The sequence below is a fragment of the Cyphomyrmex costatus genome, unplaced genomic scaffold (assembly GCF_001594065.2).
Source record: "Cyphomyrmex costatus isolate MS0001 unplaced genomic scaffold, Ccosl1.0 scaffold268, whole genome shotgun sequence".
In the NCBI taxonomy this organism is placed as follows: Eukaryota; Metazoa; Arthropoda; class Insecta; order Hymenoptera; family Formicidae; genus Cyphomyrmex; species Cyphomyrmex costatus.
Window position 1 is genome coordinate 35,687 of NW_017276778.1, and position 16,863 is coordinate 52,549.

The following is a 16,863-nucleotide window of genomic DNA, read 5'->3' on the forward strand; positions in this document are numbered from 1 at the left end:
ACATTTGAGAATATCCATTAAATGTGTTTTAACCGAATTATATAAAGTAGGCAAAACTTATTCCTTGATAACAATTAATGATTATCAAAAATGAATTTTTTTTTTATTCTTCAACGAATAAAAATAATTTTATTCGAATCAAGCACAAAGTAATAATTTTTTTTTTCTGATCTTCCTCTGAATTTTTTACTATCAAAATTAATTATTAAAAAAAAAAGAATATTTTTTACACAGAATATAAAGAAAATTTTATAATAAACATACTGTAAAATATTTATGATAATTGTTATCTAATGTTCCACCAAGACAGGGCTGGGTAAAATGCCTTTCGAATTACATTTAAAATACTAAATATAAAATACTTTTAAAAAGTGTATTTAAAATACAAAATGTAAAATAGATTCTTTTAATCCATTTCAAATGTAAAATGGAAATGGTTTTCTAAAAAACCATTAAAATGGAAAATGCAAAACGCCATTTCCATTTTAAATATGTATTGGAACTATTTTAAATATTACCCAGCCTTGCACCAAGATATAGCGTACATAAGAATTACAGAAAAGAAAGAAAAAATATATGTACTTATTTCTAATTTTTTATAATGTACGAATAAAATATTGTTCAGATGAAACTGTCCCAGATTTAAAGTTCTATCTATCCTCGTGTAAAGAACTCTATTACCCAGTGAGAAATGACAATGGAATTGATGTCGAATTGATTATTTAGACGTCTAATCGACATCAATTCCATGTCGATTTCATTATCATTGGGTATTTTTTTCACTAACAATAAGATTAGAAAAATGATATAATCACAAGATTTCCTAAACTTATCAACGGTTGTGTATGCGTATGTGTGTCGCATCTAATCAAATTTACTATGATATTAATTACTTGACAAGATATATTTTTTTCCGGGAAATTCTACGTCGACCATGTAGTATATTTTTATTTCCCATTATTATAGATGGGTCACAACACACTATGCTCAATATGTCTCACTTTCTTATAAGTAAACGCACTAATCTCTTAGCTTCGTAGGAGATCTTTCGCAGTGGAGAACACAGCGTGAAATGACAACGAGGCTAGGCCGCGAGTCGCGACGCGAGCACATGGTTTGTGTTTTGTTATGTCGCGTATTCACTCCGTTTTATAACCGTCGCGCGGCACGAAAAAGTAAATGTGTGCACGTGTCCACCTGATTAAAAAAACATCTTTATAGGTGTATTTAAATGAGATGGATACGCAGCTCTGCGCGTAATTACGGGGAGACGTTATTTATGTCATTTTATACTTGTTTTACATACAATAAGCGATGAAGGTAATAATAACATAAATAAACCCCCTCGGAGCCCCATGGCTTAGAACCCGCCCGTAACCTCTACTCGCGTGACATAATTGATCAAAACAATCAGTTCCGCCTTTTGTTTTATTATAATGTAAGACGATTTCCGGTTTACCATTTGTAATAGCGTTTGTTGACATCAAAGAAGACACCAAAATAACGATTTTATTTTTTTTAGGCGAAAACGATACCATTGTAATAGGATTTGTTTTTGAATAACAAAATTTGCTTTCTGGGGGGTGTGTAGATGCTATTTTCATTTCCGCTGGAATTTCACATTTGTTTTTACGAATTGTTCCAGTAATTTTTAGATTATATGGATTTTGTAGCATTTTCTCTGCTAATGGAATGGAAGTGAACCAGTTATCACAAGTAACTGTATGACCAGACCTATGAATAGGCTCTGTTACTTTTGTAAAAACAGTTTCAGGGAGCGACAATGTTCTCTCGACACTACTTTTACCTAAATATGGAATGCCGTTAATCAAGTAACAAGTATGTGCGTCATTAAGGGTAACTATTTTGAGCCCATATTTGTCTGGTTTCGAGGGAATATACATTCGAAATGAGCATTTACCTCTGAAACTTAGCAATTGCTCATCAACAGTGCAATCAGTGTATGGAGTATAATTTTGCTTACAATTTTCGATAAATGTATCCCATAATCCTCGAACTGCTGCAAACTTGTCGGAAGTATTTCTGGAATTCTTCTCATCAAAACGTAAACACTTTGTCAAAAATTCAAATCTGTGTAAGCTCATAACTGCTCTGTAGAATGTTGTACCATTTCGTTTACTCCATTAATCTTCCAAATCAACATTGTTAGACTTCCACAATCCAGCATAATACAGAAGTCCAATGTAAGCTCTTATTTCTTGCAAATCTGTGACGTAATGGTAGCTTTGCACATATATCTCTTCCATCATCATTGATATAGCCACTTCTTCAATTTTCAAATTAGTAAACTTCACTATTAATTCTAACATTTCGTTAGTAAATAAACAATGCCAAAATTCTTCTATTGAAGTCACATTTGCTGATGGGCAAGCGGGAGCAGGGATTGTATCGTTATCAGTTTCCATTCGGTCTACAAAAATGAAATAATAAGATCGAAAATACAGTGCGAGCGAAGCATGTAACACTGAGGGTGGATTCACACGAAACAAAAAATTCCGCGAATACATGTTAAGGTATATCTATATACATATATCTATCTATATCTATGATTATATATATATGTATAATCATGTGTGATGGGAAACTCTTACCTGAATGTCGTCCTGGGCGGTTTACGCTCCATTTATATCCATTTTTTAACATCTACAAAAAGTCTATTATACTCTAAATACATATATAAAATTGAGGAGGTAACCACTAGCTGAAATGTTATCCCATAGATTACATGATTTTATTTGATTTCATACTTCATCAGATGAAAAATAATTTGTAAAACCAGACATGAAAATATTTGGCAAAATTAATGATTTTATCTAATATTATATAATTATTCTTCGTAGTTGAATATGTAACAGATTCCATGTCTGTGTCTGTCGGTGCGTAGTCTGAGTCTACAGACATCTCAGAAATGTGGTCGCTTTCGCCATCGCTTTGATTTTCGTCTGGCATTTCACGAATTTCGTCATCATCGATTAGGCGCGACGCTATCGTTCGACTTCGTAAAATTCGGTTCATCTGCACATGAATTTTACTTTTATTATTGCACAGAAACAAATCTGCCGACTTTTTATGGGCTACTTACGTCCACTCAAGACTGCAGACACACTGTACACACCAATCTAAAAATTGCGTTTTTTAATTCAAAATTACGTAACAAGCACACGGGGTAAAATTTACCCCACAAACTTTCACTCTCTACTTCGGGCTCGGTTTGAAACCGCACTCTCGCTTCCCGCGAAACGGACAGTATTAGAATGTCTTCGGAGTTACTTCAGGTCTCTACAGATGGCGCGGCGGAGTGCAATTCAAAGATTTACCGACCGAAAATTAAGCGCAAACTTTTTTTGGGGTGAATTTTACCCCCAGTGCGGGTTAAGGGTTAAAGCAAAAAGGACCACTTTTGCTTCAATAATGATTAACTCGGTGAAAAGAAATCGTACAGAACTCATCCAAAAAGCAAATTAAAGTAAAGGTTCACGCTTTCGAATGCTGTAAACCGAATTTTTATACGATTTTTAATTCACTCCATGAGAAAAAAGCGGGTTATTTTCTATCGCTCTGAAAAGAGCGGATTTTACAGCAGGTGCTCAAAGTGAGCACCATTCATCCTAACGCAAGCTCTCATTCGTCTTAACAAGTTTGCTTGAACGTTGTCCAGAAAAGTAGAAATTTCAAGCTTTAAAATGCTTTTTAAAAAATTTTTTTACAATTATTTTTGACGAAGTTACACTCTTTTGAAGTTTGCCTATTTTTGGGGGGCAGGATAAGTGATGCTTTAATTTTGGAATTGAGTGTATATTGGATTGGCAAAAGAGTAAATTGCGTTTTTTATAGGCACAAAAATCTATCACTAAAAACCGCAGTTTATTTTCTTATCAACCCAAAATAAATACATCTTGATAGAGAAAAGTTTCAACTTTAAGAATTTGTTTTTTAAATTGTAATACGACAATTTTTAACGGAATTATGAACAGTTAAAATCAAAATGGTCCTTTTAATCCGCGAAAACTCAGTAACCAAAAATAGTAAGAATTTATAAAAAGAAAAATTTTTGATGAGGAAATATCAAGATTTCACGATAAGTAGTAAAAAATGTTCTAAAATTAATTTTGGGCATATTACAAATTCATAAAGTATGAAAAAAATTTTCCATCCTTTTTAACTCGTAGTTTTCGATATGTAAAAATTACCAAACTTATAAACTTACAAAATGTAGTTAACTTTTAAAAGTACAGGTTTCAAACCTTAAAACCCTTTTTTTTTAATTTAAACTTCATTCGTTTTTGATGAAGTTATTGTATATACAATTTTGAGCATATACAAAAAGCACAATTACTTTTATCCGATCCAATAAAAAATTAGAATTGGTAAAAAAAAAATTTTTTTAGCCGATTGGAAATACTCCCCAAAAGTTAACTATGGACCTCAATATGATCTGGATAAAATTTCACGTAATTGATCAATATCTTCAGGTATCCCTCAACCTTAAAATTAATAAATTTATATATTTCTTAGTTGCGCCAAAATTCGAAAAAATATTTGAGTTTTAATACAATTTGATATTACCTATTTGTTTTATCACTAAACACGAATCAGAGGTCAGAAGTACATATTTCAAAACGAACGACCCGCAAAAAATACGTATATTTTGTATAATAATTCTATTTATTTTGTGTATAATAATTCATCACTTATCACACCTACCTAGATATGAGTCGTAGCAAACTTGATCGGGTGGTGGCATTATACCCCAATCATCTCCATAAAAGTCAATATCTAATAATTCACATCTCGGCCCTTCTAGACCAAGGGAACACTCGCATCGTTCTGCCAGTATTTAAACCACTGCGTTTAAACAGACAATAGATTCTGTTACAAGACAAATGTATTGTGAACCATCGACCGCATTAACACTGACGAACGAGCTGATAATAATATAGACAATATACGGAACGGTACTGGTGTTCAAGTAATTGTGACACGAGTCGTTACTTGTACTAGCAAATGCCAACGAACACCACTACTCTCTGAAGAAGTGAATGTAAACGACATAGTAATATCTTTTGTGATAGTCAAAATGGAAATAGATTACTGAAATTATTCTTCTCTTACATTCATGTCCTCTTGCTTTGTAAATGGTCTTGCATCTTCGTGCTCTTTTCTGATTCTCTTGCGTTTGCACCCCAGCATCCGAGAATGGATTAATATGGATTGGACATTTGTCTATTTGAATATGTATTTTAAACAGCGAACACTTTTTTTTTGGATTCAATTGGATTCCAATTAGTTTCAATTAGATTCAATCGGATGCAACTGAATTGAAAAATTTCGTTTCCTATTAAAAATTTCGAATTGTACAGTATTCACTATAGTCACAAACGCACTAATAAAACTGATATTATTTTTTGATTGAAAGGTATACAGATATACTCCATGCAGTTTCTATAAATGAATAAAAACGTATTCGTATTATAATATCATTACTTAGGCAAGATTCATATAATTACAAAACATATTTTGATCTATTAACATTATGCTTCCTTTAATACCCCGTTTTCCTTCACATTTTTCTTTTATCCATCATCCTTGCTTATTCTTTACACCTTTTTGAACTATTGCTATTCTATTTCCTTGCCTTTCCTTTCCATTCAATACTTTCCTTACTTATGAGGCATTTCTTCCTTTTTCATAAAAATCAATCACTAATAATAGAAAGAAAATAGCTATCCCAAGGTACTCACGTAAATACAAATATTTTGATCCACTAACATTATGCTTCCTTTAATACCCGTTTTCCTTCACATTTTTCTTTTATTCATCATCCTTGCTTATTCTTTCCTTCGCTTCTTATCTCCTTTCATTTCTTTTTCCCGTCATCCTTCTTTTTACTTTTCTTTAAATCATTATTTTTCTATTTCTTACCTCTTCCTTTCTATTCAATCCTTCTCTTGTTATAACATTTTTCCTTTTCATGAAAAACACTATTAACTGAAAATAAAATATAATTATTAACATTAACAGAAAGAAGACAGCTATTCCAAGTACTCACGCAAATACCAATATCCTCTGCATTAACGTTATACTTCTTTGCATACCCATATTGCTTCAGTTCTTTCTTTCAATCACCATCCTTACTTGTTCTCTCCGTTATTTCTTATCTCTTTTCATTTCTTTTTCTCATCATCCTTCTTTTTACACCTTTTTTAACGATTGCTTTCCTATTTCCTTGCCTCTTCCTTTCTGTTCAATCCTTCTCTTGTTATAACATTCTTCCTTTTCATGAAAATCACTTATGATTAAAAATAAAATACTGCTATTAGTATTAATATTATGTATTATAATTTCTCATACCTGTTTTTCTTTAGTTTCAATTCCTTTATTTTCCTCCATTAACATTATACTTCCTTTCGTACCTATTTCCCTACAGTTTTCTCTTTTAAATATCATCCTTGCATATCCTTCCTTTCTCTTCTCATTTCTTTTCAATTATATTCTCATCATCCACTTCTTTGCGTCTATTTAAACAATTGCTTTTCTATTTCATTAACTTTTCCTATCTGTTTAATCCTTTTCTTTTTATGAAAATCACTAATAACAGAAAATAAAGTATAACTATTAATATTAACATTAACATTATGCATCTTCTCATACCTGTTTTCCTTCAGTTTCAAATTCTTTATTTTCATCCATTAACATTATGCTTCTTTTCGTATCTGCTTTCCTACAGTTTTTTCTTTCAATATCATTATTCTTATTTATCCTTTCTTTCTCTTCTTATTTCTTTTCATTTCTCTTTCTCATTTTCTTACATCTTTTTAAACTATTACTTTTTTTCCTGAAAATGACTAATAACTGAAAATATAATATAACTATTAATATTAACATTAATAAATAAATTTAAAAATGAATAAAGGGCATAAGAGTAAAAAATTAAAACTAATCTTGTACGTCAAATTAAAAAAATCAGTCCACGTATGTCTTTCGTATCGTGCACACCGATTTATATATATTTGATTCTTCCACATAGAATAAATTAATTTTTAATATTATACACACCAATTGACTTGGTTTTTTTGTTTTATATATACGAATTCTCTGTTTGAACCAATGATAATGAAAGATTGCATTCAGTCGACCAACTACATTAGAACAGTTGATTTGTCGAAGTTTTATTTGTCGGAGAATTCTTAACTGGAACATCCACTGCGTATCTATTTTATTTTTATATTTTTGATGTTGAAGATCTGAAGATGGCTCAATATAGAAGCCGAAACATGTAATTTTAATGTCAATATCATATTATTTTGTTAAGAACATCAATCTTTTATTTTATCTTCGTAATAAAAATTTTTTTTTAATTTGACATACAAGATTAGTTTTAATTTTTTACTCTTATGCCGTTTATTCATTTTTAAATTTATTCATTAACAAGAGTCCTTTATACATAATTTTATTAACATTAACATTATTGTGTATCTTCTCACATTTGTTTTCCATCAGTTCTAATTTCTTATCATCTTCCAACATTATATTCTTTCCTTCTTGATTGTCCTCTCTTCTTATCCTTTTTCTTCCTCTTTTTTTCACCAATTTTTTCAAACCATACATGTTCTACTTCCTTTCTCTTTTTTTTCCGCTACTATCCTATATCCTTGCCTTTTCTTTTCTATTAAACCCTTTCCTTCTTATAACATCCTTCCTTTTCATGATAATGAATAACAAAACTAAAAACAAAATAAAAATTAGCATTATAATAGTATCATGTACCTTCTCATACCTGCTTTCCTTCAGTTTCAATTTTATTATTTTACTACATTAATATGCTTCTTTACGTACCTGTTTTCTTCAGTTTTTTGAATCTCATCGAATCTCATCGAACATGAAAGCGACGCAATTATTTCCCAGTGCCACGTCGGCGTTCGGTACCACATTGGTCTTTGTCAATTTTCCTTCGACGTACAAAAAACTTTCGTACGGCAGCTTGTATAGATCTTGTTGTTGTATTGGTATTCGTATCTCGTCACTGTATCCGAACGTCGTGTTGGTAAACGGGTTGTACGTGTGAGTCTCGATCTTGACGATGCGATCGTCGAAGACAGGCTCGTCCTTGACGTTTAGAATGTCGGTCATCTTTCTCAAAAGTTGCGCACTGCAAATCCCAGAGATTTTAAAAACTCAACGTTCGATGCACTGAGCCTCTTGTTCTTTTTCTTTTCGATGCGTCCGGATGAGCGAGTACTGTCGAGCGATGACGTCACAGGCTTTGTAAAGGATATGTTATCTATCCGCTGGTTCAACACGAGCATCTCACGCACGCACGCACGCGTTATCGCTGTCGCCGTCGTACGTGCAATCTGACGGTAATCTCCTCTCCGCGAAAATCGATCAACCGCCCGTTCTGATCAACAATGCGTATCGTTAGATCAGTAATGCTCCGTGCGATGATCGTATATTACGACCGCGAAAATGGCTCCAGTCGGACGTGTCGGTCAACATAATGACCGTGAACGTCATCCGCGTAGAGTGCAACATGACAGCGGGCGCGCACAGCAACGGTAACAGCGCGCACACGATACACGAATTTTCACCGCAAGTACCACCGGGATATAAGATATCGGAAAGGCCTACGCAGATCATTTATCTTCCGATCATCGCACGGAGCATTACTGATCTAACGGGATCAGTACTAACTCATCAGTTTAACGGGCTACAAATTATCGTTTTTATCTTGTAAGGTGGTCATTTTAATCGCAAAACTATAAGGAATGTGAAATTCAATGGTCCATGATTTCAAAATGCATTCTAACAGAGCTACTGTAATTTCATTGAGAGATTTTAGGCTCTTCTCATTTTTTGGGTGAAAAATTATTGAAGTTCAAAGTGGAATAACTCGGCCGGAAATTGATCGATTTTGTTCCGCCTAGGCTCATTTCACGTGGAAAACATTCAAGAAAAGATATCTCACTTGCTGGATTTTTAGACTGACTGCGGTGGAAATGCCCGAAGAAATACTAAAAAAATGTTTTTTCCCATAAGATTTACGGGTTAATTTTCAACATCGATGAGCCTCCACTTAGAATCATCGTAGGAACTTTTTATTAGCGCCAAAATTTTTGTTATTTTTTTACTAAAAAGTTAGGAGGGTGTCCCGTACAAATTTCGAAAATCGCCAAAATAACGGACACCCTAATGTTCATATATATTTTAATATAAATGTTTATATTTAAATATATATCAAGAAGACTAGAACCAGGAGAGTAAACGCGGTCAAATATCGGTAGAGAGGGTAGGCCAAAAAGTGACGGCGGATAACTTTCCCCACTCTTGCGTTTCATTAGTCCTTTCTGTCGCTCTGATAGTCGTTTCCAATTCGTGACTGCGCATGTCAAACAAACCTTGTTTGACATGTGCATTTAATGTGCAATATAATTTCTTTTTACAACTTACATTCTGTTTAAGATGGTTTAAGATTTTTTTTTTAAGTATGTTCCTCGGAAAACAAAGGTTAAGAACAAGAAATTCTTGGTTATAACCGATGCGCGCATGCGCAAACTTTCAGATAATGTGCAATGCCACTGCGCATTGTATGAATAACCGCGGACGTTTTTTGACCTACCCCCACCACGCTAGTTTACTCTCCTGGTTCTAGTCTTCTTGATACATATAAATGTACGATTGCGTTTTGTTATACGCATAATGCGCATGAAAAATAATTTTAACCTTATTTAACATTATGCTAATAACAAGTGTTGTGTCCTTTGGTTAAAGGGTTTATTATGCGAACGATCTCGTAAGAGAGTACAGAGAAGGAGTGTACAGAATGTAAGACTCTAATGTCCTTAGATCTCGTAAAACTTGGTGACAGTCTAACGTGTTCGTACTCGCGTTGTATCTCACAACGAACATAACGTAACTCTGCCGCGCTCTCGTAGTGCGCGCATCTTCCTATGGCGTCAATGCAGGGGCGACCATCGTGCGTGTGGCCCCAAGAGCCCCAACACTCCTCTTCCACTAAGCAGAATGCTTTCCATAGGGGCGGAAGCCAGCCAAACTCCGATAATTCAGGCGAGCGTCTCTTGCTAGACGACTGGAGCGTCGAACTACTGGCTCTTCCTGGGCCTGGGCCGGAGGGACCACGTTACTGGAGAAATTAGCCCCCTCGAATGGAAGTTGAAACGGAGGAGGATCCGCTGTTGGATTTGGTACCGATGGTAGCAGGTCCTCAATGCTATAATTCGTCTCCTCGGAGGAGGAGACTGTACGATTCCAGATTTGATTAAAGTGCCGCTTGATAATTCCCTTATCAACGCGGATTCGAGCAATCGTAGAACCAATGATGTTGACTATCTTCCCCGGAACTCGGCAACCATCCGAGAGTTGGACCAATACCTGCTGTCCTGGAATGAAATGACGAGCCTTTGCACCGTGATGCGTATCGAATTGCTTCTTCATTTGACTCTGTTGATGAGACAAATTTGACTTAGGCTTTTCCGTGGGGGTAAAGATGTCCAACGGCGTTCTAAACTTGCGTCCAAAGAATATCTCCGCCGGAGACTTATGGTCAGGAGTCGCTTCGCACGGCGTGTAGTTATAACGTATGTAATACTAACTCGAACATGTACTTGTATATATTCATTTCCATTTCATTATCTTTCAATAATAAAATGTATTACGTTAAAATAGTTTGGTATAAGAATTTTAAAATTAATATTGATATCTTATGAGTTTTTAAAATATAAAAAACCGTTATAGTTTGATCTCTCACCTAGAATACTATATTTGATCCAATATTTTGAAGTGTATGTTAAACATGTAATACTATCTTTATTCTAATTTTTGTTTGAACTTCCGGTTTTGAGTCGTTTATACCAAGTTAAATTCTATCTTTAAGAACCCATGTAAAAAACCATACTATTATTTAAATTCTACTAAATTAAAAAGTAAAACCCATTTGGTACTATCTTTATAAACTTACCTTTTTTTAAAAAAAAAAGGTAAAAAAAGCGCTAAGAGTGGGTGCTGCTGGTCAAAAAACATTTCGGCCAGTTTCACCAACGCCAATTACTTAATCGACTGTAAAACTGACTAATCACATTTGCTGTTTAGTAGAACCATCTTTTTTAAAAACCTACGTGATATCCTTATTTACTTAAATTTAATGACGTGTATCATTTGTATAAAAGTTTTGATATCAATAGTCGGCGCCAAGTTAAATTCTACCTTCTTACTTACTTAATTTTAATGACATTTATCATTTGTATAAAAGATCATATGATATGGATTTTTCCCATAAAATATATCGTTTAATTAACTAGTCTTTAAAAATTCTATCTCTAAAGATCTAAGAGGTACCATGATCCTTACACTCATTTAATTCTAACGACATGTATCATTTGTATGTATATATAAACTTACCTTTTTAAAAAAAAAGTAGAAAAAAGCGCTAAGAGTTGGTGCTGCTGATCAAAAAACCATGTTGGCCAGTTTCACCAACGTCAATTACTTAATCAACTGTGAAACTGACCAATCACATTTGCTATTTAGTAGAACCATCTTTAAAAACCTACGTGATATTACCCTTATTTACTTAATTCTAATGACATGTATCATTTGTATAAAAGATTTGATATCAATAGTCGGCGCCAAGTTAAATTCTAATCTTTAAATACCTACGTGGTATTATCCTTATTATTTACTTAAATCAATGACATGTATCATTTGTATAAAAGATTTGATATCAATAGTCGGCGCCAAGTTACTCTACCTTATTACTTACTTAATTTTAATGAAATTTATCATTTGTATACAAGATTTGATATCAACAGTCGGCGCCAAGTTAAATTCTACCAAATTAAAAAGTAAAACACAAGTGGTACCTTTAATCTTTAAGTGAACCCATATAGTACTATTATTTAAATTCTACTAAATTAAAAAGTAAAACCCATGTGGTTCTATCTTTATCTTCATACAATGAAACCTAAGTATATGCCTTTGTATTCTTATTAAAAGATCTTCCTATTCGAAACCAAGTGACTTAAATTCTTCTTTAAAAAAATTATATCACAATTAATTTAAAAACAAAATGAAAAAAATTTATTTAAATAGAAAAATTTTTTATGTAAAAACACTTCGCGCTGCTAGAGCGAATAAGAAAAACAATGAAAACTATCTAAAAGCTATAATAATTAATACAAATATATGTAATGGTAATGATAATTTAAAAATTATAGTAAACATATTCTAAATGCTACATTTAATTAATAAATATACAGCTTACTTTTCTTTTTTTATGTATTTCACTCGCATATACTGTACGCGAATATACATACAGACTGCATACTTTACCTCTCGTAATTTCTAATCTCTTTTATACAAAATGTTACATCGAGATCGAGAACTAGCAGCGCGAAGTGTTTTTACATAAAAAATTTTTCTATTTAAATAAATTTTTTTCATTTTGTTTTTAAATTAATTGTGATATAATTTTTTTAAAGAAGAATTTAAGTCACTTGGTTTCGAATAGGAAGATCTTTTAATAAGAATACAAAGGCATATACTTAGGTTTCATTGTATGAAGATAAAGATAGAACCACATAGGTTTTACTTTTTAATTTAGAAGAATTTAAATAAATGTACTATATGGGTTCACTTAAAGATTAAAGGTACCACTTGTGTTTTACTTTTTAATTTGGTAGAATTTAACTTGGCGCCGACTGTTGATATCAAATCTTGTATACAAAAGATAAATTTCATTAAAATTAAGTAAGTAATAAGGTAGAGTAACTTGGCGCCGACTATTGATATCAAATCTTTTATACAAATGATACATGTCATTGATTTAAGTAAATAATAAGGATAATACCACGTAGGTTTTTAAAGATTAGAATTTAACTTGGCGCCGACTATTGATATCAAATCTTTTATACAAATGATACATGTCATTAGAATTAAGTAAATAAGGGTAATATCACGTAGGTTTTTAAAGATGGTTCTACTAAATAGCAAATGTGATTGGTCAGTTTCACAGTTGATTAAGTAATTGACGTTGGTGAAACTGGCCCACATGGTTTTTTGATCAGCAGCACCAACTCTTAGCGCTTTTTTCTACCTTTTTTTTAAAAAGGTAAGTTTATATATACATACAAATGATACATGTCATTAGAATTAAATGAGTGTAAGAATGGTACCTCTTAGATCTTTAGAGATAGAATTTTTAAAGATTAGTTAATTAAACGATATATTTTATGGGAAAAATCCATATCATATGATCTTTTATACAAATGATAAATGTCATTAAAATTAATTAAGTAATAAGGTAGAATTTAACTTGGCGCCGACTATTGATATCAAAACTTTTATACAAATGGTACATGTCATTAAATTTAAGTAAATAAGGATATCACGTAGGTTTTTAAAAAAGATGGTTCTACTAAACAGCAAATGTGATTAGTCAGTTTTATAGTCGATTAAGTAATAGGCGTTGGTGAAACTGGCCGAAATGTTTTTTGACCAGCAGCACCCACTCTTAGCGCTTTTTTTACCTTTTTTTTTTTAAAAAAAAAAGGTAAGTTTATAAAGATAGTATCAAATGGGTTTTACTTTTTAATTTAGTAGAATTTAAATAATAGTATGGTTTTTTACATGGGTTTTTAAAGATAGAATTTAACTTGGTATAAACAACTCAAAACCGGAAGTTCAAACAAAAATTAGAATAAAGATAGTATTTCATGTTTAACATACACTTCAAAATATTGGATCAAATATAGTGTTCTAGGTGAGAGATCAAACTATAACGGTTTTTTATATTTTAAAAACCCATAAGATATCAATATTAATTTTAAAATTCTTATACCAAACTATTTTAACGTAATACATTTTATTATTGAAAGATTATGAAATGGAAATGAATATATACAAGTACATGTTCGAGTTAGTATTACATACCTATAATCAAATACGATGTTAATAAATTTTTTTGGTATAATGTTATTACGAAATTGATTATCAGAACAATCCTTTCTTACAGTATTAATTATTAATTGGAATAATAATTTGTAAACGTATACTTATGAAGATATACGTGATTGAAAACTGGTTAACTTACAGTCCAAAACCTTGAACTAGGTCAGAGGTCAAACTATAACAGTTTTTTATATTTTAAAAATAAATCACAAAAGATCAGTATTAATTTTAAAAGAATTCTTATGCCAAATTGTCTACTTTAACGTAATACATTTTATTATTGAAAGATAATGAAATACCATGAAAAATGACTCATATATTATTGAAGGTGCCAGTTTAAAGTAACATACACCAACAGTTCCCAACTTTACGTCTGACTTGAATACCTCATTATGTATGCCAAGGTTTTTTACCATTTCATTATCTTCCAATAATAAAATGTATTACGTTAAAATAGACAATATGGTAAGACAATTTAATAAGATTTCTTTTATGAAATTAATACTGATCTTTTCTGATTCATTTTTGAGATATAAAGAACTGTTATTTTGATCTCTCACCTAGAGTACTATATTTGATTCAAGATTTTGGAGTACATAAGAATTCTTTTGAAATTAATACTGATCTTTTGTGATTCATTTTTGAAATATAAAAAACTGTTATTCTGTTCTCTCACCTAGAACACTATATTTGATTCAAGATTTTGGAGCTCTCATGTGTATGAGTTAACCAGTTTTCAATCACGTGTATCTTCATAAGTATACGTTTACAAACTATTATTATAATTAATAATTAATATTGTGACTAACGATTGTGGTATTAATCAATTTTGTAATGACATTATACCAAAACACTTATTACGTTATACTAGAATCCTTTTAAGATCGTGCAATTGATAAACAATAATAAACAAGAAGAAGAAGCCAATAACGGTCGAAGCTGGATCACAGTGTTTATTATAATTGTGTGAATTTTACATACTGCGTATGTAATCCCTCCAAAATTCGCGACGCTGATAGTTTTTCAGCACTGACGCATACATACTTACTGCCGCAGTAATGTCACATTATAGTTAAATTGACAAGCAATTTAACAATTTTGATGCTTATAGCATCTTATGGATCTTAATAATATGTTGAAAGACATATATTAAAATTTAACGATGTGATGTTAAAGTAATAATGATAAATTAAAATAGGTGAAAAATAAGATAGCGAAGAATATCACTTATTACGTTTGTTAACGTATTTGATTATATATATGTAATAGATTTTGACATTGGAATTAATACATATTCACTTCTATTGCATATATTAACTTTCAATAATAAAATGTATTATATTAAAATATTTTAGAGAACATCAATGTAAACATACTAGAAAAGCACCATTCGGATACCATCACCAAGAAAGAGAAATCATAATAAAGTTGTTAATACTGAACATTAGAAAGAAACATACAATAACGAACCTGAAGTCATATCACAGATAGAACACACTTTGTATAATTAACTTTATAATAAACGTACATAAAAATGGATAAATATTCTTCTTTTACATCATTTATGCTTCTTTCTAATATTTAGTATTAAGAAATTTATTGATTTCTCTTTCTTGGTAATGGTATCCGAACGGTATTTTTCCATATGTTTTACATTGATATTCTCTAAAATATTTTAACATAATACATTTTATTATTGAAAGAAAATGCAATGAAAGTGAATATGTATTATTCCAATATCAAAATATTACACACATGTAATCAAATATGTTAATAAATGTAATAAATTTTTTTGGTATAATGTTATTACGAAATTGATTATCATAACAATCCTTTTTCACGCTATTAATTATTAATTAGAATAATAATTTGTAAACGTATACTTATGAAGATATACGTGAAAACTTGTTAACTTACACTCCAAAACCTTGAATCAAACATAGTGTTTTAGGTGAGAGAAATAACTATCAAAATAATTATCAAATAACAGTTTTTTATATTTTAAAAGTAAATCACAAAAGATGAGTATTAATTTTAAAAGAATTCTTATATATAAAAAATTAACCTTGGCATACACATAACGAGGTATTTAAGTACATGTTCGAGTTAGTCTGAGTCAAATCAGACATAAAGTTGGGATAATGTATACTGGCCTCGTCTAATGTAAGTCCAAGATTGTAGCACTGGCATCAAGAACTTTCAATGTACTCGGATCTAATATCTTTATATTATTATCGTTTTTAATATATACTGACTGTTGTTAAGTACATTGTATTTTGTGTCAATTGTCCCTTGATCATCTAGTATCTTTACGGTATTTCCTCCTCTCAATTGAACACCATTTTGATCAATTACCTTTAAATTGTGTACCTGCAAAATATATAAATAACTTAAATAATTTCAGTCATTTTTTTTCAAAAATTTTATGAACTAATCAGTTTCATAATAATACTACATAGGTTTTTATATAACCAACTAAAAACCGGAATTTCAAACAAAAATTAGAAATTTGACTAATAAAAGATTAAAGGCTTTTAATTTAAACTATTTTCATACATATTCATATTGGATTCAAGATTGTGGAGCAGATAAGAATTATTTTGAAATTAATATTCTTCTTTTGTGATTCATTTTTGAAATATAAGAAACTGTTATTTCGATCTCTCACCTAGAACACTATATTTGATTCACGCTTTTGAAGCACATGTGTGTCAGTTACAGTTTTCAATCACGTGTATCTTCATAAGTATACATTTTCAAAATATTATTCTAATTCATAATTAATATTGTGAGGAACGATTGTTCTGTTAATCAATTTCTTAATAACATTATACCAAAACACTTATTACGTTTATTAGCGTATTTGATTATCAGAACAAT

At 31.1% G+C, this 16,863-nt stretch overlaps 1 protein-coding gene across 1 annotated transcript in view; it reads right to left on the reverse strand.

Annotated features, from left to right (window-relative positions):
• Positions 1 to 10,032: 10,032 nt before the first annotated feature.
• Positions 10,033 to 16,863, reverse strand: part of LOC108774627 (uncharacterized protein K02A2.6-like) — a 13,929-nt gene continuing 7,098 nt past the window's right edge. The window contains exon 3 of the mRNA XM_018540778.1: positions 10,033 to 10,626. Within this exon, the coding sequence (XP_018396280.1) occupies positions 10,033 to 10,626 (594 nt within the window). The remainder of the gene's footprint in view (positions 10,627 to 16,863) is intronic.